We start from the raw sequence: 25099 nt of genomic DNA, 5'->3' as shown, positions 1-25099 counted from the left end.
TTACCCTGTTCTGGAGATAGCTCTTGAATGTTCAAGACGACTGTGGTCATTTTCCTTCCCTCTGTCAGGGACCAGTTTAGAACTCAGCACAGGCCACAGTCCTGGCCAATGAGGTGTAAGGGGTAGTCTGCTGGAAAGCACTGCAGGTTTCCCTTGGGAAACACAGGAAAAGAGGCCCTGCTCTTTCCTGCCCCTCTGGCCTCTGCTACAGGTGAGGTACTGCCACCACCTGCCGCCAGGGGTCCTTCATTTCACAGCTGAGCCACTAGAGCCACCAGTGTCCTGATGCTTAAATCATTCTGTTACTGCGGACAAAGCATATCCCCTCCCTGTCTTATCTAAAATCACCTTGTTTGCTTATTTATTGCTTCTACCTTCCTGCTCCTAAAATGGAATCTCCCTGAAGAAAAGGGCTTTGTCACTCTTGTTCACCACATCCCCATTCAAGGACTGGGAACTGTCTGGCATGTCCTACTGCAAAGTCTTAATAAATGCATACTGGACTGACACACAGATGGACACGTCCAACTTCACCAGGCCCTCCCGGAAGGTGCCAGCAGCCTCGCCCACCTCTCCGCCCTAACAGGTGGCTGTGGCCCAGAAGCCTCTGTGGGATCCATGGCTGGAAGTCAGAAGACAGCTGCTCAAGAACCCAATTTAATAAGATTTACAAGTAGACACGTACAAAAACACACTAAACAATGTACAAGTCATCACGAGACAAGGGACTCTGGAATGCAGAAAGGCCCTGCTCCGGAGGGGGACCCAAAACGTTGGAGATCTTAAGGTGTTTCCCCACCTTGGCCTTATCTAAGCATATAACAAACCCCAACACTGAGGCTAAGATTTAAGAGCTATCCAGATCTGACCTTTTGCGCCTATAAGCCTCCCTGCTCTCTAGGCAACCTGGGACTGAAAGAAGGGGAGATGATCAACCTAAAGAGAACAGAGCCCCTGTCCCGTCGACGAGACTTCAGAGCTGTCCAATCGTGGCTTCTCTGCCTGTTTATGGTCAGATGCCCACCAAGTTTGCTAGCGAAGCTGGCCAATGGGAGGCAGCAGGGTGGGAGGAGGCAGAGGGGTGCCCCAAACACCCCAGAGAGGCCAGGAAGGTGAACAGGGCTGAAGACCCCATGCAGACTAGCTGCCAGCAGGAAGTCACCACTGCAGGGGGCCAATGTCTGTCCCCAGCTCCTCCTCCTCTTCCTCTTCTTCCTCCTTTAGTGGGAATGGCTTCACAGGCCACTTCACTCTGACAACAGGCTCCACATGCTCCTGAAGGCGGTGCCGCTTCATGTGGGCATTCCGACTCTTGATCTTGTCGAACACCCTGAGGAGTTACCAGAGGACAAGGAGTCAGAGGAGGGAGGGAGGCTGGTGACTCAAGGAAGGGACCATCTGTGAGCATCTCCAGGAAAAGGCCAGGTACCTCTCACACTCTCTGCATGGAAAAACGCCCTGATTCTCCACGCTCCCTGGTGGCTCGGGGGTCCGTTTGGGGCCTGCACTTGGGCTGGAATTGAGGATGGACTCCCTCCTGTAGCTCTTGGTCTTTATCTTTAACTCAGGAGTTGGTCGGTGGCTGGGTCTCTCCCGAGGGCTACAAGTGACCTGCAAAGGGGTTAAAAACAATGTAAGGCACTAACCTTGTCCCCCTGTAAGGGAGACACAGATTGGCAGGCAAACATGTTCTCTGCAGGGAGATACCTCCCTAGGAGTCCCTCCCCCAGGCTCAGGCTGCAAAGGGAGTACGCCTGCAAACCAGACCTCTCCCTCCTGGGTCCTCTACCTTTTCTTCTGTCCTTTCTACCTCTTCCAGCTCTCTCTTGACCCTCTTTTCTAGCCCTGAGGCTCGGCCGCAGTCAAACTTGATCATTTTTTTCCATATGTAATAATATTCAACACACTGTGCTACAGTCTTTGTCTGGACCTAGTGGAACAGAACAGAAATGGGCCGTGGGCAGCACCCCACAGACCAGGCATGATCCTGCCCTGTCAGCTGGCACTGGCAGACACTTTCCACACCAGCTCTCCCCCTTGGTCTGACGTGCCCCTTCACTGCAAGGTAGAGGGCCACAGCACCCTCCCAGGGTGATGAAGCAGTCCAAGGTGAAGCCACATAATAGTTACCAACATCTAAGTCCGGCACACATGAATCAGCAATGCCAGCCCAGGAATCCCTCCCTGTAGGAGGCAGCCCACAAAGACCCCCAAGTGAGGACACTCACTGTGATGTCATGCCCACAGTCATGTGTTCACCACTGGCACCAGTTTCAACCAATGCCCTGGTTCTGTGGAATACCACACAGACATTCTGGCAAGATACAGCCTTGGAAACCTCGTCATAAATGTGGTCCACAGAACAGGAGGTCCAAGTCTTCAGTTCATAGCTTGAGTAGAGGACATTCAATTAATATCATCACTTGATCCTCCCTCTATTAAAAGAGATTCCATTAAAAATAACTCTGATGTGGAAAAAATTTTTTAAAAACTGGGGCTGGGTTGTGGCCCAATGGTAGAGCGCTTGCCTCGCACATGTGAGGCACTGGGTTTGATCCTCAGCACCATATAAGAATAAATTAAGATATTGTGTCCATTTACAACTAAAAAATATTTAAAAACAATTTTAAAAATTTGTAAAAGCAGAATGGAGAACTGGATGTATTTCAGTGACATAGTGTTGCTTAGCATGTGTGAGGCCCTGGGTTCAGTCCCTAGCACAAAAAAGAAAAAGAAAGAAAAATGTAATTGCTCTAGAAAGAGAATTGTCTCATGAAATTGAACTGGCTAGTGAGATCACTGCAGAAAATACTTTCTCCATGAGAATTTGTTTCAACTTTGTGTATGTTCACAAAAGAGGAGTCAAACAGTATATCCTCTGCCTAAGAAACATCACCAAGTTACAAAAACAGAAGTTGGACTTCTGCTTCTGAACAAGATGGAAAAACAGGAACCAGATTTACCCTCCCACCCAAAACAATGAAACCAGTGAAAATATACAAGACTATGTTGACCTGGTACTAGTCAACAAAGATCAGCTCAGGGCTGGGACTGGGGCTCAGTGGCAGAGCGCTCACCTAGCACATGTGAGGCACTGGGTTTGATCCTCAGCACCACATAAAAATAACTAAAGATATTATATCCACCTAAAACTAAAAAGTAAATATTTTTTTTTAAAAAAGGTCAATGAGTTCTGAGAGTAAACTTGTACATGAATATTCACCACAGGTTTTTGTACCCTAAACCCAGGAACACTTAACCACTGAGCCACATCCCAGCCCTTTTTGTATTTTATTTTGAGACAGGGTCTCGCTAAGTTGCTGAGAACCTCACTAAGTTGCTGAGGCTGGCTTTGAACATGTGATCCTCCTGCCTCAGCCTCCCAAGCTGCTGGAATTACAGGTGTGTGTCACCGCACGTAGCTTCAACTGCTTTATTTATAACTGCCCCAAACGGGAAACCACACAAATGTCTTATACAATGGAATACTATTCAGAAATAAAGAGGGGTAAACTATTAATATATGCAACAAAGAAGAAACTCAAAAAAATTATGCTGAATATAAGAAGCTAGACAAAGCCGAGCACATACTAAATGAGTATTCCACTAATATAAAACTCTAGAAAGTGCAAGCATATTTATAGTAATAGAAAGCAGAGTAGGGGCTATCAAAGGCAGCAAGTGGCATGGGGGGTGGACTGCCAGGGAGAGGAGGAAACTCTTGGGGGTCATGGATATGTTCATTATCTTGATTATGGTGATAGTTTCACGGGCATATAAATATGTCAAAACTTACAAATCTTGTACTTGAGTATGTGCAGCTAATAACCTTATCAATCAGAAGTGGGGCAGTGGTCAGGGGCGTGGAGATTTGTTTTAAGGACAGAACAGATTTCTGTACTGCTTGGCTTTCTGAGATGACAACCTTCTACAGTCTGAGAGCAGCGTCACCAAGGCAGCTGAGGGGCACGGCCCTAGCTTGCTGTGGCTGCATGCGTAGGCCTGGTCTGCCCAGCCCTCACTTGCCTTACCATCTTATGTATCAGGTTAAAGTCCTTCTTGTGGGCACAGAATGCCTTCTTAAACAGCCTCTTCTCCATGGGGGTCCAGATGTCTGAACCTGTCATAGAAGATAACCAAGAGGGGAAGACATTTCTCCGTGTGACTCCATGGCTGAAATGCAGACCATACTTCTCCTTAAATCCATTACCATGTACCAATTATGTACCAGTCTCATATCATCTTCACAAAAACCATACAAGGTGGTTCCATTACTCTCCCTGGTTTACAGATGTGGCAACGAGGCTTCAGAGGTTTGCCAAAAGTATGTGGCGACCAAGGCTGCCTGACACCAGGACTGTGTGTACTCAACCACTGAACCCAAGCTCATCTCCCTGCAGGAGCACCATCACCACCTCGGGTGGGCAGGGTCCTCAGGGAACCACTGGAAAGGATGAAGAAGCAGAAAGAAGTGCTATCAAAGGCACTCCAGAAGGACAGGCCCTGACAGACAGGCAGGTGGAGGCCTGGGGAGAAGGCCAAGAGGCAGAGGCCGAGCTGCTCTCAGAGCTCACTTGCTGGCAGGGCTCTCAGCCAGGCCCCAGCATCCCAGCAGCCTTGCTCCAATCACCTGTGTAGCGATAGTCGGCCAGTGGGTGAGTCCGCGGCTTCTGTGGTCCTCTGAGTAGGAGAGTCTCCAGGGCAATCTGGAATGAGAGGAGGTGCAGGCCACACAGGACAGGGAGGTGAAGGACATATGGGAGGACCACTCCCATTCTTTCATTCATTTGAAAAACACAGCCAACCTTAAAGTCTCTCCCAATCCCAGGGCTACTCAAAGCAGTCAGTGCTTGGATTGGTGGAGAGTCTGTGGGCACATGATGACATCAATCTGAGTGTAGGTGGCGTCACTGTTTTTTTCATACCACTGTGGCTTCCACAGTGAAGGACACAGTGCAGACTTACTCCCATCAATGACTGGTGTTTGAAGGAGCACTACCCTGGCACACTGCCTCCATTGTACTTTCTCCTAGTACTTACTGTTAGAGAAATAAAATTTTAAAACGTATTTCCCATTTTGACTCTTAAAAGCCCATGAGGGCAAGGATTTTGTCTCAACCACCTGTGTAACACTAGTCAGGACCAGATCCATAGTTTTTGGGGTTCAGTGCAAAATAAAAGCAGGGACTTTTTTTCCAAAAGTGTGAAGAATTCCAAGGCAGTGACGACAATCGCAGAGCACCAAAACATGGACAGAGTCCAGGGCTGTACTGACCCCAAGCCCACAACACTGCAGGCACCCAGAGGATACTCAATGAGTATGTACGAATCACTCTGCTGAGGATCCATCAGGAGTCAGGCATGGCTCTCCGCTTGACAGAAAGCAAGATTGGGGCACACTCGTTGCCTGCATCTCCAACACAGGCAGTGCGACTCTTCTATTATGCTTTTAATTTATTCTCTAACCCTCAGGGTTGGGAGAGGGTGCATGGAATGAGGTGCTCATGTTGCATCAAAGGCTTTTATACACCATGCAAACGTAAGCTCAGTAAATAATTCAGATTAATACAGTTCACTGGGCTCTCCCTCCCCAGGACCCTGATTTGTCTCAGAGAATAACTAACTGATGGATTGAGCCCATGGCTAAGCATTCTCCTGGGTCAGTTCACAGGACCACATAAGGTCCCTGCAGAGGATGGGCTGCAGCACGCTCTCAGCCTTGTTAGCTGTGAGCCCCCAGACCCCTGGCCCACTCACCTGAACGCTGCCCTGGGCTTCATGCAGGCAGTGCAGAGCAAGCTCCAGGTTGGTGCCCCCTCCTGGCATCACGCTGGAGCAGGCCACATTGCAGAGCTCAGTCACTGTGGTTCCAAGTGAGAAAGGAACGAGTACAGGAGAGAGGAGACAAGAGGGAGTCAGCAGGTACCAGGGAGGACACCTTCCTGGACAGCGAGAGGGGCTCCCTGTCACCTTCCCCCCCTCACACATCTCCACCACGTACAGAATGAGAAAAGGGTGACAAGGGGGGAGGGCAGAAGCCCTGCCTGGAACTTTGTGTGACAGAAGTGGGAGAATGCTGCCTGAGAGAAGCAATATACGCTGAAGGCCAGTCCTCCCCTCCCTACCCCAGGGGACATACTTCCTGGTCAGGGAGAACTCAGGGGGAAACTCCTAGAGTTGGGGGGAAGGGCTTTGAGAATATGACCCCAAAGCATTAGCCACCTCTGTCCTGTGTCTCTGGATTTGTCATCACATCTCCCCATGGCTTCCAGACTAGAGAGGCTACATGCTCATCAACTCCAGCCAGCAACCTCTCCTGCAGCTCCGGGATCTCAGCCTGAAACCGGCTTCCTATGTTGATGTGTCTGAAACGAGGCCACATGTACAGATGCATGGACATAAAGGTGACTAAGACAGGAAATAGAATAGAAATGCTTTGGGTGCCCTCTCAGCCACAGCCTGCTCTATGGAAACCTGTTGCCATCTCTTGGACACGTGGCCTTTCATCACTGTGACAGACAAGTGCAGGCTCTCCAGGGATGCTGCCTCATTCCTCTGTGCTCCTTTATGGCCAGATTTCTGGTATGGGGTGCCTCTCTAGGACATGGAAGTTACTTGCTGATACCTGGCCACATTTGTCTAGCCATACCCCACAGATACTCTCCAGCCTGGCACTGGGCCATTAGCAATTCTGCCTGAACCCCAAGGTCCCAGACATTTGCCTCTGTGTGCTCAACTGTATTGGGAGAACTGTTACATAATCTGGAGAAACCCCCACTTCTCAGGGAGTTAGACCTGACCTCTCTGTGAAGAAGGAGTTCTGCAAAAATGTGACGGGGATAAAAGTACCCTTGGTGGGAAGGACCCTTAGGTTCTAAGTGTGTTGTAACTCACGGTTCAATGCTGATCTTAGTATCATCCTTCACCACACAGATGCCAAAAGAGCCATCCACTTGATCTAGAAAACACATAGAAAAAAGCCTCAAGACGACTGACCAGATGTGACCCACAGGGCCCTTGACCAGCATTTGTGGATACAGATGAAAATGGGCCTTTAAAATCCCACAGGAGGGCTGTGGCTGTGGCTCAGTGGTAGAGCACTCGCCTAGCACATGTGAGGCACTGGGTTCGATCCCCAGTACCACATAAAAATAAATAAATAAAATGGAGGTATTGTGTCTATCTACAACTAAAAAAAAAAAAACTTAAAAAAAGAGATTCCACAGGAGTGGAAGGATTTTCAAAAAAGAGGAGGGAACTTAGCAAACAACAAACTAATAGATGAAAATCACAAAAGATACTAAGACAGTAAGTTAAAGTCTCTGGAAATTGTCCTAAGGACATATAGTGTCTACAGAAATACTCATGACTGACTAAATCTGGGGAAGAATGAAAGTATGTGGCATCTGAGCCACAACCAGCGCCACGCGTGGAGAAGTGCTCCTCCAAGGGCTACACACCAGGCAGCTGTAGCCAAGATGGAGGCCACCTCTCTCCGCAGCTCCCACGTTTAAAAAAGTAGAAGAAGGTAGAATGACAATTTCTCACCAAAGAATACCACTGAGAGATTTTTTTTAATAATGTAAATGCTGGGGTTGAAAGGCACAATAGCCAAAATAGGCCTCAACAGGTCTGAAGTGGTTGAAGGATGTAATCAGCAAACTTGAACACAGATCCTCATGCAACTGAAGAACAGAGAAGAAACAACAAGAAAAAGTGAAAAGAGCCTCAGAGAAATAAGAGACACAATTTAGTGCAGCAACCAGGTGTGACGAGAGTACCAGATGAAAAGAATAAAGGGACAGAAAAATATTTAAAGAAATAATGGCCAAAAACCTCCCAGTGTTGACGAAAAACAATATACATGTTGAAGAATCTCTATGAACTCAAAATAGATGAACAGAGAGGTCTACATTTAGGCAAAATGTTGCAAGTCAAGATAAAATATCGCAAGTGAAATGAGAAAAAAAAATCCCATGGCAATCAAAGGAACACTGGCAAGACCAACAACTGACTTATCACCAGAAACAAGGGTGGTGAGAAGGCAGTGGAAAAACATGCTCAATGTGCTAAAGATGATTGTCAACCAAGAGTCCTGTGTCCAGCAAGTTAACTTTTAAAAATGAAGGTAAAACAAAAACATTCCTAGATTTTAAAAATTAAGAAAATCTGTTGCTAGCAAACTTAGCTTAAAAGTTTACTGAGCGAAAGCAGCTAGACACAAAGAACCACATACTGCATGACTCCACCTCTATGAGCTATCCAGAATACCAGATTTATAGAGGCAGAAGGTAGATAAGTACTGGCCCAGGATAGGCAAGAGGCCAGGAAAGAAGTGACTGCTAAGAATGCAGTTTCTCTCTAGAAATGTGTGTCTGAAAACTGATTATGATAAATGTGTCTGAAAACTGATTATGGCGAGGTGGCACACCTCAGTATATATGCTAAGAACTACTGAAGTATGTGCTTTTTTTCAATAAAATATTTTTAATGCCTACATTTTTTTACATACATAAATTGCAAAACATTCACCTGTATATGCAAAAATATGTTCTCTTGCAGGTCAACAGCACCAGAAAACAAGCTAAGATATATAAAGGAATTTTTAAACTTGATTTGTCCATTAGGTAAAAGACCTGATGGATTTAACAACTTCAAAGAAATCTATATTCCACTCTTAAGCAAACACTAACTGAAGTATGTGCTTTAAAGGGATGAATCATATGTGAATTATATCTCACTAAAGTTATTGTTTTAAAAAATAAATACTAAAGATAAATCTTCAGGCTGAAAGTAGGTGACATCAGAAAGTAATTGGAATCCACACCAAAAAAAGGGGGCTGGAAAAGGCAATCATGTAGGAAATTACAAAGGTAGTATAACTTCATTTTTTAAAATTAACTTAAAGATCAACTACATAAAAAATTCATATGAGGGCTGGGGTTGTGGCTCAGTGGTGGAGCACTTGCCTAGTATGCATGAGGCACTGGGTTTGATCCCCAGCACCACATAAAAAAACTAAATAAACAAAATTGTCCATCTACAACTAAAAATATTTTTTAAAAATACATATGATAATAGCTGGGCACAGTGGCACATCCCTGTAATTCCAGTTACTCCAGGAGAACTGAGGCAGGAGGACCATAAGTTTGAGGTCAGCTTAGGCAATTTACTGAGACCCTGTCTCAAAATATAATATTTTTAAAAAGGTCTGGGATGTGGCTCACTGGTAGAGTGCTTGCCTAGCATGTGTGAACCCTGGGTTCAATCCACAGTATTGAAAAAAAAAAAAGGTATTATGGACCTAATAATAACATCTAGACATGTTAATCTATGTTGCAATAACAGCACAAAGGAGCAGAACTGTAGTGGAGTAAAGAAATAGCACCTGCTCTCTCTGTGGTAGAGCACTTGCTAAGCACACATGAAGCCCTGGGTTCAATACTCAGCACCTCATAAATAAATAGATGGATAGATAAATAAAATAGAGACTCTGGGTTCAATCCCCAGTATTGCAGAAAAAATATATAAACGAACATATATACACCTCTAAAGAGAGCCCCAAAGTACAGGAAGCAAAAACTGACAGTATCAAAGGATTTAATAAAGAACTCAGCAGGGCACAGTGCCACATGCCTGTAATCCCAGTGACTCAGGGGTGAGGCAGGAGGATTGCATTTTTTAAAATTAACTTAAAGATCAACTACATAAAATTCAAACCAGCCTCAGCAACTTTTCTAAACCTTCAGTGACTTAGTGATACTCTGTTTCAAAATAAAAAAAGGGCTAGTGATGTAGCTTAGTGATGTAACTTGGTGGTAAAGCACCCCTGGGTTCAATTCCCAAAACAAAAATAAGAAAAAACAAAAACGTAGAACTCAAGAGTTGTTGATGCAGCACAGTACCTTACTTGCTTAGCATATGTAAGGTACCTGAGCTCAATTCTCTATTGAAAAAAAAAAAAAGCTGTAGATTTCAATACTTTTGATAATGGACAGGATAACTAGGGAGAAGATTAACAGGAAATACGAGACCCTAGACCAACATAAACCCTAGACCAAGCATTCCATTGACATCTTCTCAAATGTACATGGAACATTCTTCTCCAGGATAGTGCACATCCCAGCCCATAAAATACGCATCAATACATTTGAATTCATACCAAGTATCTGTTATGACGACAACAGAATTAATTTAGAAATCATAGAAAAAGGTAATTTAGAAAATCCAGAAATATAGAAATATTCACAAATAGAAATTTAATAGCATACTCTAATAATCAATGCACCAAAGAAATCTCAAGATAAATTAGAAAATATTGGGCTGGGGTTGTGGCTCAGCATAGAGTGCTCACCTAGCACGTGCGAGGCCCTGGGTTTGATCCTCAGAACCACATAAAAATAAATAAATAAAGATATTGAGTCCAACTACAGCTAAAAATTAAATATTTTTAAAAAATTAGAAAATATTGACAGGAAAGAAAACAAATATACAACATTTTAAAACTTAAAGAAATGTGGCTAAAAGCAGTGTGGAAAGGGAAATTTATGCTATGTCTATATTTTTAAAAAGGAAAATGTCAAATTACTAATCTAAAAAAAGGCTTGGGATATACCTTACTGGTGAAGCGCTCCTGCATCCAATCCAAAAAATCCCCCAAAACCCCATAACAATGAGATACCACTTTATGCCCACTAGGATGGTTACAATTAAAAAAAAAAATCAGGCCAACCTGGGTACAGTGACACACACTTTCTTGGGAGGTTGAGACAGGAGAATTGCAAGTTCAAGACAGGAGGATTGCAAGTTCAGCAAATTAGGAAGTCCCTGTCTCAAAAAATAAAATAAAAAAGGGCTGTAGATGTAGCTCAGTGGTAGAGTCCTTAACAAGTGTTTGTAAGGAAGTGGAGATATCAGAACTCATACACTGCTGGTGGGAATCCAAAGTGGTGCAAACATTTCAGAAAATAGTCTCGTAGTTCCTTAAACAGTTAAATAGCTACCATGTGATCCAGCATTGTACTCTAGGTATCTACCCAAGAAAAACAGAAACATTCATACACACAAAAGGTTGTACACAAAGTTCATAGCAGCATTATTCACAATAGCCAAAAAGTAAAAACAAGTCAAAAGCCAATCAACAGATGGATAAGCAAAATGTGGTCCATTCATTCAATATTCTATCGATCAACCATAAAAAGGAATGAAGCACTAACAACATGGATGAACCCTAGAAGCATCATACTAAGTAAAATAAACTAGACACAAGGGTCACATGACATCTGAATACTTGTATATGAAATATCCACAACAGGTAAATCCATAGAGACAGGAAGGAGATGAGTGATTACCCAGGACTAGGGGAAGGGCATGGGCTTACCAGGGTGTAAGCTGGGAAGGGGATATGACTGCTAGTGGGCACAGGCTTCTTCTGTGGATAATTAAAATGCCCTAATGTGAAACTGTATAATGGGTGCACAACCTTGTGACTGCCCTCAGAAACACTGCATGTTTGAAATGGGTGATCTGAATGGTACATGAATTATATCTCAATAAAACTATTTAACAAAAGACAAAGGCAAGCAGGCAGAAAGGTGGTGCCCTGCAAGCGGGGACTCTGGGCTCACTCACCAAGCACAGAGCTGATGAGCTGGTGGGGACCAGCCTGTGACGTGGAACAGAGAGTGTTGAAGTAAAGTCCCGAGCCCTCCCGGATGGGGCTGAGCATTGGAGGCGGTGTGTAGGGGGAGCACTGGAATAAGCCCTTCAGGAGGTGGTCCACCAGGAACACAGGAGACCGCAGACAGCTCTGGTGGCATCCTCCAGGGCCCAGCTCCCCAAACGCAGAGGGTGGAGGAGGGATGAACAATGCCTTGGGCTGGGGGCGCTTCTTCCGCTTTCTATGTTGGCTGCTCTCCTTACTGTCTCTCTCTTCCCCATCTTTCTCTTGTCCCTGGAGAAGAGAATTCAGAACCACGAGAGTTCACTTGAGGCCACCTGTTGGAATATTCAGGGTGACACAAGAGTGGGAAAGGGAACTGTCCATGGAGACAGAGGGCAATAGAACTCCCATGCTCAGAACAGCCACACCCAACCCTACAGCACTGGAAGCTGAAGCACTGCCCAGACATGCCTGAGCCAGAGCCGAGAGGCCAGGCCTGGTGACACCCCAAGGCTGCAGTTTCACATACCCATTTAGAGAGTGTCAATGGTTCAAATGCCTAGCACTTGAGAGAACGGAGGCCAGGGGCTAGGCATGTAGCTCAAGGTTAAGAGCGCTTGCCTAGCATGGGTAAGACCTTGGGTTCCATCCCCAGTACCACAAAAAAAATAAAATAAAAAAGTGGCCAGAGATGCAATGATGGTGTGACAAAAATGAAAAATTATTCCACTCAAATAACAGCAGGTCCTATGACACCAACAATGGGATTGTCATTGATTAAAGGGACCTTGAGTCCAGTCACCCTATCCCTGAGTCCCACTTGAGCTTCTCCAGGTGCAGGCCTACAGTACAGGCTCAAGACCACTGCTCCAACTCACAGTACTCACCCTCACCTTTGGGAAATGCCCTCTTCCCTGCCAGCCCCACTCCTCCGCCTCCTCCAGGTCCTAGCTCCAACGTCTCTCTTCCAGGAAACCTTCCCTGATCTCCCCAGGCTGGGTTAGGGGCCTCCTCTTAGTCCCCCAGCCCTGCAAACTCTGGGATGCCTATTCCTGTCTGGACTGGGAGCCCCATGAGACAGGGCCTATGCTGTTGTGGTCACTGCTGGGTACCCAGAACTGCCCAGCACTGGGACTGACAGAGGGGCACAGTGAATGCTCAATGACTGAATGAATGTGCAAACCAAGTAATTCTAGAGTCAGGACTCCTTGGAGCATTTGTTTTGTGTTTTTTCCACAGCTCCCACCAACAGGTGGGAAAAGCAGTGGGAAGAAGCAAACAGATAAGCACCCACCTTGGCCATGCTCCCCAGGGGGCAGGGTGCTGGAGCCACAGGGACCGACACGGGGATCACCAAAGGGGCTGTGGCCATGTGGTCCAAGGGCTTCTTGGCTCCTGGGGAACTCTGCCCGTTCCTGTCTGGCCTCAGCGCCTGTCTTGGAGGCTTGCAAAACTCTGTGCCAAACACCTGAACATGGAGAGATGATGGCTCTTTAAGAGAAAGAGCAAGCAGGAGACTGAGAGCTGCTCCTGAGGACAGCTAGAAAGCTGCCGCAGAATTCCAGGCAGTGAGGCTAGGGGTAAGGACCAGGCTGAGGAGACGTGCTGTCCTACTGTGACAGTGTGTCCAGAATGGCTGGACCTGACCCACATTTCCCAGGGGCAGCCTTCAACCTGAGAAAAACACACCCCGAAGCCTGTCAGACCCTGAAATCATGGGTGCCGCTGATCATGCCTCTTCACCTGCTGCTCCTGCTTCCCCCGAGGTGAAGGCCACTGATCACTGTGGAAACACATGTGGCTGCTCAGCCCTTTCTCGGTATAAAACATCTGGCTGCAGTTCTTGCAGATGTAAGTACTCCTTGGCTCTGTCCAGTCTGTGGGACCTCCATTTTGCTGGTTACTGTGGGTAGACAAGGCAGGAGGGAAGAACAGGGGAATGGGACTCCATTCTTGGTCACAGATTTTTTTGTTTGTTTTGTTTTGTTTTTAACTAATCCACTGACAACACTCGATAAACCCTAAAAAGGAGGTGATATTCATGTTCTCCATGGGCTGAAGCATCCTTCTCAGGACAAAGGCATCCAGCTCATTCACCAGAGCCAGTACAGAAAACCACGGGGGACTCCCCCCAGGGGCAGCGCCAGGCAGGGCTGGAGGCTTGGCAACTTACCATCCACCTGCTGTGCTCTCTTCCTTCATGGGCTGGGGGAGCCTATAGATGTTTCCACCCTGAGAATGAAAATGCATATGAGCCAACACAGCAGAGATAAGCAGGAATAGAAGAGTGGAAACTGTGAGACCCTCAGAGGACAATGCTGGTGTGAGTCTCTGTGACACTGGATTAACCAATGGTTTTAGGTATGATTCCAAAGTAAAACAAAAGACCAAACAGACAAACTGGACTTCACTAACACTGAAAACTTCTGTCCTTCAAACAATGTCACAAATAAAAAAAAAAAGTTAATTTGCAAAACGGGGGCAAATATTTGCAACTCATGAATCTGATAAAGGGCTTACATCCAGAATACATAAATAACTCTTAGGATTTAATAATAAAATAGTAATTCAATTTTGAATGAGCAAAGAATCTGAGTAGATATTTCTTCTAAGAATATATACAAGCAGCCAATAAGCACGTGGAAGAATACTCAACATCATTAGCCATCGGGGAAATGCAAATCAAAACCATAAGATAACACTTCACACTCACAACAATGGTGATGATCATCATCATAAAGGACAAAAGCAAGTGTTGGTGAGCACATGGAAAAACTGCAATTCTCATGGACTGCAAGGAAGAAGGGGGCGTAAAATGTATAGCTGCTTTGGAAAACAGTCAAATATTAAACATGGACTTGCCATGTGACCTGGCAATTCCACCAGTAGGTGTTTACCCAAGAGAAATGATAACATGTATCCACACACAAAATTTTACATAGCAGCTTATTCACAAAAGTCAAAAAGTGCAAACAACCTACTGAGGAATAACTAAATAAAATCTAGTCAGTCTAGATAATGGGATATTGCTTAGTCATAAAAAGGAATGAAGCACTACAACATGCTACAACATGGATGAGCCTTGAAAACACGACTGAACAGCCTTGAAACACAAAGAAGACAGTTACAAAGGGCCACACATTCAGTGCACAAGTCCACTTATAGGAAATATCCAGAATATGTAAGTCCATAGAGACAGAAAGTAGATTTGTGGTTGTCGGGGCCTGGAAAGATGAGGGGTGATGATTAAGGACTGCAGGATTTCTTTTGGGGGGGTCATGATTTATTTTCAGGCAAATAGTGGTGATGGTTGCATAACCTTACAAATGTACTAATAACTACAAAATTGCATGCTTTAAAATGGAAATTGTATGATAGTTGGATAAATAAAGATGTAAAAAACAACGGGCAGCTGTAGGATGATGGGATGGATGCTGGTGTCACTAAGAGAAGTGGCTGAGTGCCTCAGAGCAGGATCTCCTTGTTGCCATGCACAGAGGAGCTAGGCTTATGCTCATCACCATGGGGGACACAAGAGGTTTTGCTTGTATTTGATGGAACCATGATTCACAGTCAGAAAATATACATCCATTCCAGAATAATTTTTGTGGTTTTCTTTTGGGGGGGTTTTGCTTTATTTTATTTTATTGGTGCTGGGGATGGACCTAGGGCCTCAGCATGTTGGGCAAGGGTTCCAGCACTGAGCCACCCTAGCATTCCATGCGAAGTATTTAAGGCAGGGGGTCTCTACCTTTATCTCTCTGAAGAATTTAAGGAGGCAAATCCAAAAGAAAATGAGAGGCAGAAGAAAGGAAGCAAAAAAGGCTTAGTGAAATCACAAAATGACAAAAAGGACCTTGGACAAACTCTGTACTGTCCTCATCCTGGTCTTTTGTGGGTGAGCACAATTTCTCTGAACCTTAACTTCCTCACATCTAAGAATTTACTGTAAAATCACATCTAAGGATTCACTGAAATGAAATAAAATGGCTGGAAACTAGCAAATGCTAAAGCACTCAACAAAACTCTGCCTGCACTGTGATCAACACCCCCACCCAAAAGAGGCATCGTGTACCTGGATTCTGTTGAATATTGTCAGCTTGGACTTTGCATCCCTGGTGGGATCCACAGGAGGCCCAGTTGACGAGAAGGAGGCCATGGCCACCTGGCTTGGGGAAGCTGCACAGCACACATCCATCTTCACCTTCTCCTTTCGGAAGCCTGAGAAGCGCTGGGCCCTGGGGTTGCCTGAGAAGAGCCTGTAGCCTCCGCCCCGGGAGCAGGCTGGGCCCTTCTCACCTCTCACAGTCCCTGAAGCCACACCATTCTCAGCAGGGACCTGCTTCCCAGACAGCTGGACTCCAGACAGCTCCTCCCCACCTAAAGGGGTCTGCCGAGGGCCCGTGGTGGGAAAGATGTCCCCCAGGTCCAAGGTCCCTTTGGAAGATCGTAATTGCTTGGAAGAGATGTCTGGATTCCGGGAAGGATCCAGAGACTGTGCTGTGAGGGATGGTGGAGCTGAGACCATTTTTGGTCCTCCCTTTGTGTCTCGTCTTGTGCTGCCAGGGGAGGCCTCTCTGGGTACTGAGGGCATGGTTTTTCGCCTGCGGGCTGGGGATCCTTCTGGCTCCAGGTTTCCAAGGCCCACCTGGAGAGAGTCCACAGTGGGTGCTGGTAGCGGGGGCTGCTGTGGCCATGGCCCCTGCAGTGACTTCAGGGTAGCCTGCTTGCCCTCAGGCCCTGGGTGCTGGGAGGAGGCTGCTGCCACCTGGGCATGGGAGAAAATCCGCTGGGACTTGGTGATCATCTGGAACACCTGCATCTGCTCATGGCTCACCAGAGACTCCTGTGACTTCAGGAACAGCTGCCGGAAGAGTGGTGTGGCATCTGACGGGAGCCCACCTGGGTTCTGCACATCCTGGAGAGCAGGCTCCCCGGGGCTTTGCCATGAGAAGGACTCACAGTCAATCTTGCTCTTCTTTGAAGCCCAGTTGTCTTCTTCTCCACCTCCAAACCTGGGGTCACCTGGGGCCTCGCTGGGTGCCTTCAGGAGTGCAGAAGCAAAGGGTGGTGTGTCCTCTTGGCTGGTGCCCATGCTGGGGGCGGGTTCCACTGGGGTAGAGGTGCTACCAGGTCTGGGGCCAGACTCAGAGCCTTCTCGGGATGGTGCTGCAGGGGGCTTGTGGACCACAAACATATTGTTGTTTTTGCTCTTAGGGCAGCCAGGTAGGTTCCGGAGCCACTGGAAGTTGTGGCTTGATGACTGGGAACTGGCAGGGACAGGCTGGCCTCTGAAGAGAGGCAGGCAGGCAGGCAGGGAGCCGCCCTCAGGCCAGCCCTCCAGGGAAGATGGGAGCTGAAGCAGGGGTGACTCCAACTCCGGTGGATCAGGAGCACCATTTTCTGTAGCTCTTGAATGGATGGCTGTGAATATTTCAGGAGCTGACTCCTTTTGTGGGGGATGAGGCTCCTCAGGAACCTCGGTGCCCAGAGTCCCTGAGGCTGCTGAGGTGCTGGCTGGGGTACAGGAGGACCCGGATGAGGTGGGGCAGGGACAGGCCGAGTGCCTCCCTTCACCATCCAAAGGTCCCGCTGGGGCTGGGCCAGGAGAAGGGATCTTCTGGTGGACAATGCTGCTCACAATACAGCGTAGGAGGTCTCGGTTAGGTAAGACAGAGCCAGGGGATCTGGCTTCTGGGGGCCCCAGGGACCGCAGGCCACTGGGAGGAGGCTGGCTGGCCGTGTCATGGGCATGTGGGGAGTCCCCATAGGCTTCCTCTTCTGGGGGGGCCTCCTTCAGGATGCACAGGCCATGCTGGACCTCATAGTGTCGACGCAGGGAGCGGTAGTCACAGTAGCTCTTGCTACAGCCCTGCTCGATGCACACAAAGGGCTTGGTCTTCTGATGAGTGAGCATGTGCCCAGTCCTGGAGTCAGACATAAAAAGGGAGGTCAGTGGGTGCCTGGGATCCAGCCTACCTCTGCAGGACCCCAGTGGCCCTGAGTGTCTTTGGTGCATCTGTACCACAACTCAGAAAAGGTATTTGGCACTTGAGGAAAGACCACAAAGCCTCCCTGCTCTGTCAAAGCAATCTGGAAAGGGCCCACCTCACCCTCACCTTTAAGGAAGTCCCTTATCTGAGAAAAAAAGTCCTTTGGAGCCAGATCAGACCTCCCCAAAGTGGGTTCTCAAGGAACATCAGTCCTTCAGAAATGACCCCTGAGGGCTTGGACACATTTGGCAATTTTGGGGTGGGGGAACAACTATTCATTCTTTGAAGGTTCATAGGCACAGGGCCAAATTTAAAGGGAGGCACTGTTTAACTTTCAGCATCTCTCATCTGCCCACAGAAACTTTGTTATTCAAATAGCCTATTAACACTCCTGAGAAGCAGAATTCCACAGAATACTTTTGAGGAGATGCCAAGGGATTATCCTTACTGCAACAAAGGAGTCTGCTCCTTACCATAAGATTTTCTGTAGAGACAGATACTTAGAATACCCCACAGCAAAGAAATCAATTTGCAGACACCCAATCAATAAAAATTCTCTAGCGCAAACCAACCAAATGTGCCTATAATGTCTCCAAGTGTGAATGCATACAAATATGTACTATATTTACCTCATACCTACATCTCTATTAATATTTTACAAACACATGAGTAGATCACCCTCTGGGGTCCCGACAGTGCTGCTCTAGATAGCCCTAGTGCACATGACCACGGGGGATGTCCAGTGACTAAACTTCTCCCCAGAGGTTAGTTAGCCTTCTGAGGAAAGCAACCAGAGAAGTAATCAGAAAACCTAAGTTGTAGCCCTGTAACCAACTTGTGGTATGATCAGATTACTTCCATTCCCTTGGGTGGGGCTGGGCCAGAGGACAAAATGGAAGTTAGATTCACCGAAGCCCTCTGCACTGTAAAAATGCAATGTGTTGTCCTCTCCCACTTGCAATCCTCTTAGTTTGAAAGCACTCTCTTTTCCTTCCTTATAGGCAAGAAAAGTTTATTATTCCTAAAATGTTAAAAACAGTGAATTCTGCTTCTAACTCTTAAGTTGGGTTTTCTTTTTTAAAACATTTTTTTTTTTTTCAAATCAAGAGTTTTTAAAAGTAAGAAAAACAGAGGTTAATGCTCCTTTACCATCTTCAGAATTGAACACTGTCCTCAGACACCTACCAGGGAGTCGGGACATTTCTCTAATAAGTTAGCCAAACTCTTCCAAGACACAATTGCTTTGGGAGGGAGCATTTTTAAACCACTAGGGTCCCATCTACAACTCAAGGCAATGATTTCCTCACTGGTGTAATCTGGAGGCTTTGAAAAGCAACCTGTCTGGGGCAGAGCCAGGCCTGCCCTGGGACACTGGAAGTGTGAGGAGAACAAGTCCATGCCCACCACAGCACAGGTGATACACATCTGGAGAATCAGGAAGTGGGAAAACCCAATAGAGGACTGGTAGGTTGATCTGGGAGGGATGGAAAAAAGGCAGGAGCATGCCCACCCCCGCACCCCTGAACAGCATTTCCTGACCAGACTCCTACATACAGGTGGTCCTGACGCTTAAAGGCCTTGCTGCAGATTTTGCAAACGTGTTTCCTTTCCTGGCTGTGCGTCAGGTAGTGCTTGCTAAGAGAACTGGCGCTGCTGAACACCTTCCCACAGAGGCTGCAGTCCAGAAGCGGATTTTGAGGGGAAATGTGCTGTCGCTTTCCTTTCCTTGCACTCCCCGAGGTGGCCCTGCCTCCTTCGTCAGCCTCTCTGGGCACCTTAAGTGCGCCTAGCCCCAGGTCTAGACAGAGGGAGAAAGCACAGGTTATATACAGCTGGGGAAATCAGAGAGCACCACTAAAGCACTCTAACACTCAGCCCATGCTGGCCTCGCAAGTCCCCTAAGATGCTCACTCCAATGTCATCAGCTTTGTGTGTGCAGAAAACAAGGCTCAGGATCAGGCGAGGGGAGCAGGGCCCCTGGTCAGGCCACACTTGCAGGACTTGCCCAGTTTGGGTGCACATGTGGAGGGACAGGGATAGTGACAGGATGAAACTCTCAGGGACAGTGTGACCAAGAAAGGCATGGCTTGAGGACTATACCATCACCTGGTATTCACAGAAGGGCAACCTAGAAACATGCAATCCAAAATCTTGGGAAAGTACAAAATTTTGCACTCAGCCAATTCTGCTTCTGGGTTTTTAATTTTCTCTTTGGAAGGACTGGGGATTGAACTCAAAGGTACTCTACCAGCGAACTACATCCCCAGCACTACGCCCCTTTTTTTGGGGGGGAGACAGGATCTCACTAAGTTGCCGATGCTAGCTGGGAACTCCCACCTCAGCCTCCCAAATCACTGGAATTACAGGTGTGTGCCACCATGCACAGCTGGGTTTTTAACTTTAAACATAGCTTTCTGCAAAGATCTAGCTGTAAGGGAATTAACTGAACCACTGCTTTTCCTGGAAAACTGTTTTTTTTTTTTTTTTTTAACCCGATAATTGACAAAAGGACACGTAGATGACTGTTTTATGGTTTTAATGCTGTGTCAAAAAAGCTTTTCCAATAAAACTTAGAAAAATCTGATGCAAGGCTGTTTGTGCTACACTACTGAAAAAAAGCAGCCTACTGCAAAACAAAATTGCCCTGGCTGTTAAAACAAAAATAAATTTGAAGAGAAATTGAGAGAATAGACTAACTGTTAGGATGCGTCAGGGTTTTTTGTTTGTTTGTCGTGGTGCTAGGGATTGAAACCAGGGCCTTGTGCATGCAGCGCACCCTACCAACTGACCCAGCCCAGGATGGGTCAGTTCTATTTCCTCTGTTTGTGTGTCTGGATTTCCCATGTTTTCTGTATCTTTGGAGTAAAATGAAAGAAGGTACTTTTATTAATCATGTCACCTAAAGAAAATCTGAAGGAACTGGGAATACTCAAGTAGGAGAGGTGTCAAGTATAGGAAGGGCCAGTATGTGGAGGAGGGAAGGAGGGAGCTTCTCTCTTGTTCTAAGGGACAGAACTAGGCTCAGTGAATGAAGATTAAAGGTAAGCTGATTATAGACCAGTACAAACAATGGGCCATGGATACAAGGACTGTCCAGCTCATTGCTTTGTTCCCAGATCCTGGAATTAGCATCCTAGCACTAGCAAACACTCAATAAATGTTAAATGAATAGATAATGGAAGATGTTTCTAACCATTAGATTGTCCTACAAAATGGATTACACCATCCTACAAGATGGAAAGTTTAGAAATATCCATTTATTTGGGAGGTTACAGAGACGAGATCCAAGAATCTAGCGACTGCAGCACAATGATTGGGGAAGGAAGAGAGTTGCACTAAAGAATCCAAAATGCAGAATGTCTGAGGCTGGCAGACATGCAGAAAGGAAACTGGACTCTCGTTCCAGCTCTGCTTGTGGCCTTAGACCACTTGTCTCTTAATTTGCCTGGCCTTCATCTTCTTCATATGAGAAAATACTGTGTGAAGTCAGGCACAGTGGCACACACCTGTAATCCCTACAACTGGGGAGGCCAAGATAGAAGGGTTGCAAATTTGAGACCAGCTTTGGCAACTTAGGGAGACCCTATCTCAGAATAAAATAAAGGCTGGGGATGTGGTTCAGTGGCTAAACACCCCTGAGTTCAATTGCCAGTACCAAGAACAAAGAAATAAAGAAAAAGAAACAAAATTGTATTCAGTTACCTTCATTTTCTGACATTAAATAAAAGAAATAAAGGAATACTGTGCTAAGTAGCTGAATAATTCCACCAGTTTAAATAAGGACAAATCAGACTCCTTTTGGATATAGTCTTCATTCAGCCTTGGTGAGTTAGTTTAAATGCTCCTTAAAGCAAATGTTAAACAAAAAAACAAAATGTTGTAAAAAATTGGAAGGATGTTGAAAATTAGGCAAACAGAGTCACTGGCCTGAGAAGCCACTTGAACTTTCTAGAAAGCAGTGTTATAAAGCTCAAAATCGTTCATATGCTCTATCTGAGAAAAATGTTCAAAGAACTAATCCAACAGAAAATCCAATATGTACAAAGTTGTTCAAAGACTTTAACAGTGTAACAAGAATGTGGTCTAATAATTCAATGGAATAGTTACAATAAGTTGTACTGTCTACCTTCACATATTAAAACAAATACATTTGAGTTTGTTTTTTTAAATCTATTAACAACTTTTTAAATAAATTTATTTACTAAAATTTTTATGTGGTGCTGAGGATCAAACCCTCACTTGTGCTAGGCCAAATACTCTACCACTGGGCTACAGCCCCAGCCCTTAAGTTTGTTTTAAAGCTTCAAACAAAACTACATGTTTTTTCAGCACTGGGAATGGAAACCAGGGACTAAGCACTCTCCTACTGAGCTTAATCCTCTTCTCTCTAGGAACTTAATATTAACACTATAAAACTATGTATATAGGGTTGGGGTGTGGCTCAGTGGTAGAGTGCTGCCTAACACGTGTGAGGCCCTGGATTCCATCCCCAGTACTGCAAAAAACAGATAAACAACCACCACCACCACCACCAAAAACCCAAACCAAAAATCGATGTATGGCTGAGCAACTTCACCCGTGCACTTAAAGGGTTATGTATGGAAGCCAGGGTGGAGACTTCTTGCTCACTTCTTTTCTTTGTTTTCTAAGTCTTCTCTAATAAATACATATTATTTTTCTAATTAAAATAATTATTGTATTCTGGTCTCAATTAATATATTCTGGTTAATGCCTAGGAGGCTGAGACAGGAGTTTAAGGCCAGCCTGGGCAACAAACAGTGAAATCCCATCTCAAAAAAGAAAAAGAGAGACCCATAACGGTGGTGCACACCTGTAATCCCAGTGGCTCAGGAAGCTGAGGCAGGAGGATCACAAGTTCAAAGTCAGCCTCCACACTCAAGGTGCTAAGCAACTCAGTGGGACCCTCTGTCTAAATAAAATACAAAAAAAGGGCTGGGGATGTGGTTTAGTGGGTAAAGTGCCCCTGCATTCAATCCCTGGTACCAAAAGAGAGTGCAAGAGAATGAGAAGAAATTAAAATAAGCCTATGCATTTATAGGGACCTGAATTTATGGGAGAGAATTATAAAGACTTGAAGTTTAATATTCAGTGGATTCCTTTTCTATAAAGTTAAAAAAAAGTTCACATGTAAAGCAAATTCAGGGAAGGTTGAATTAGATTAATCATTTATATAGACCTTGTGAATATCTGACGAAGGTTAGTATGTCTTCCCAGCAAAATATACACATATGCTATGCTCCAGCATTTTCCATGTAATGTCCAGGTGACCCAGGCTGAGAATCCTAACCACTGGCTCCCGCCAGGCCCAGTGCCTGCAGTTCTGCAGCTGCCCTGTCCTGTATGATACCTCATGACTCTGTCACTGTGGCCACAAAGTGGCAAGGGTATCATCTGTCTACTACATCTTCTGTGGAGCCAGAGCCCTCAGCTTTCATTTCGCAAGAGCACTTCTTGAGCTATTTATCCCAGTTAAGATTAACATTTGCTTTGCAGGACATTTCAGATACACAAGGTGTAATTATAAATGTCCCAAAACTCTAGCTCAGTCAACTCATTTAAACAACTTACCCAGGAAATGATGAAGAGAGACAAAAACAAAAAAACAAATGAATTTATCTTGTAAGGGAAGCCTAAAGGCAAACCAAGTTATTTAATTATTTCATTAGCTCTCCTTTTGTTCCTCCATTACTGAAGAGAAAGGTTTAGAACTAAATCAAGGGTCTATTTACAATTAAATATCACTGTATTGGTGTGTACGTATACATATGTACATGTGGACATGTGTATACACAGTTATGCATCTCCAGGCTTGGTGACACAGGAAGAGTCTCAGCTACTCAGGAGGCTGGGGCAGGAGTATTGCTTGAGTCTGGGAGTGTTGGGCAACACAGCAAGACTCTTTATCTTGGGGCTGGGGTTGTGGCTCAGTGGTAGAGCGCTTACCTAGCATGTGTGAGGCACTGGCTTCAATTCTCAGCACCACATAAAAAAATTAAAAAAAAAAAAGATATTATGTCCATCTACAGCTAAAAGTAATTTTAAAAAGACTCCCTTAAAAAACAAAGTAAATGGGGGCTGGGGCTGGGGCTCAGCAGTAGAGTGCTCGCCTAGCACGTGCTATGTCTAACTACAACTAAAAAATATTTTTAAAAAACCAAAATAAATGAACAAACAAAAAAACCCAATCTCTGTCTAGTGCTTTATGGTGAAAAAAGTGCTTTTTACAACTGTTTCTTCTTTTGCTTCTTACTGTTCTTATTCTGCAGGGAAGCAGGGGGAATATTACTATCCCCCTATTTTATGGATGAAGTCAGTGAAGCCTAAGAAAGTTAGACAACCAAGAAGCAGAATTGAACAGGACCCAAGTTCAATCTGGAAAAATGAAAAGAGCCCTTGAGATATGGTAATGATAGGAAAGTTGTAAACCTTAAGGTCTTTCCACATACCAGCAAAAGATTAGGGTATCTCCAAACATCTGTGTTCTCAATATTATTCCCTTGGATTAGTGTTCTGTTTCCTTTACTAGGAAGTTGGTAACAATTCCAAAATAGGGGAAATAAAGAAACTTTTCCCTAAGTCACTGGGTAAAGAGGAAATTTTTCTTGACCAATCCATGCCGATTCAATCCCTAGCTGGTTGCAGGAACTGTCAACTATTCCGCCAGGCCCTTCCGCCCAAGTGGACAGCCTCACCTTGTAAGGAAGTCTGAGATTCCGGATCTGCATATTCCTCCAGCAGCTTCACAGAATCACTGTCCTTCCCTGAGTACAGGGACAGGGCATCTAAGTTGTCCTCCAATACCTCACTGGGCATGTCAGGTGCTGGGAGACTGGGGTCCAGGTCTAAACCACTCAGGCCAGCATAGAGCAGGTCTCGTGTGCTGGGACCCAGATCCCGGTTGAGGGTATCACTGCAGTTGAGCCCTTGGCTCTCTGAAAATGAAGACAGGTGCATTTCTGATGGAAGGGCACCCTCGTCCCCAAGGCTGTACTGGTCCATGGTTCTTCGCTCCCAGTTCTTGGCCAAGAATCACTCTCCAGAGGAGCAAGGCCGTGTAAAGAGAAAGGACAGAGCCCTTGATAGCAGCTAATTCCTGAAAATGAAGAAGGAGGAACCAAAATTAAGAGGTGGCATGGTGGGTAGAGCACAAACTTGGAATTTAAACAGGAACAGGCGAAACAAGTCTGATTTCAGTCACCTAACAGCCACCTGACCTTAGGCAAGTCACTGGAGCTCCGGGAGCTTCTGTTTCCTTATGTGTAAATGAGGCAAAGAAAAGGATCATGAAAAGGTTTCTACCACAAGGTGAACTGAATGGACTTCTTCCTCCAGCTATAAGCACGTAGAAATGTGACAAAAGACAATTTTTAAGGCATAGCCAAGCTCAAAAGACAGTTAAGTAAAACCCCAATGCCAACAAGAA

At 45.6% G+C, this 25099-nt stretch overlaps 1 protein-coding gene across 1 annotated transcript; it reads right to left on the bottom strand.

Annotated features, from left to right (window-relative positions):
* Positions 1-641: 641 nt before the first annotated feature.
* Positions 642-24675, bottom strand: Znf541 (zinc finger protein 541). Its single transcript, XM_027945946.3, has 15 exons — positions 24369-24675; positions 19210-19453; positions 15738-17589; positions 13836-13894; positions 13406-13565; positions 12957-13130; positions 11632-11953; positions 6895-6958; positions 6223-6365; positions 5758-5861; positions 4631-4706; positions 4032-4120; positions 1790-1930; positions 1430-1611; positions 642-1330 (listed from the first exon to the last, which is right to left on the bottom strand). Exons 1-15 carry the CDS (start codon positions 24673-24675, stop codon positions 1159-1161), a joined length of 4089 nt encoding a protein of 1362 aa, XP_027801747.2. The 3' UTR covers positions 642-1158.
* Positions 24676-25099: the final 424 nt, after the last annotated feature.

This window comes from Marmota flaviventris, chromosome 18 (assembly GCF_047511675.1).
Source record: "Marmota flaviventris isolate mMarFla1 chromosome 18, mMarFla1.hap1, whole genome shotgun sequence".
NCBI lineage: Eukaryota > Metazoa > Chordata > Mammalia > Rodentia > Sciuridae > Marmota > Marmota flaviventris.
The sequence above is the reverse complement of the archived record's forward strand: the minus strand, read 5'-3'. Positions and strand labels throughout refer to the sequence as shown.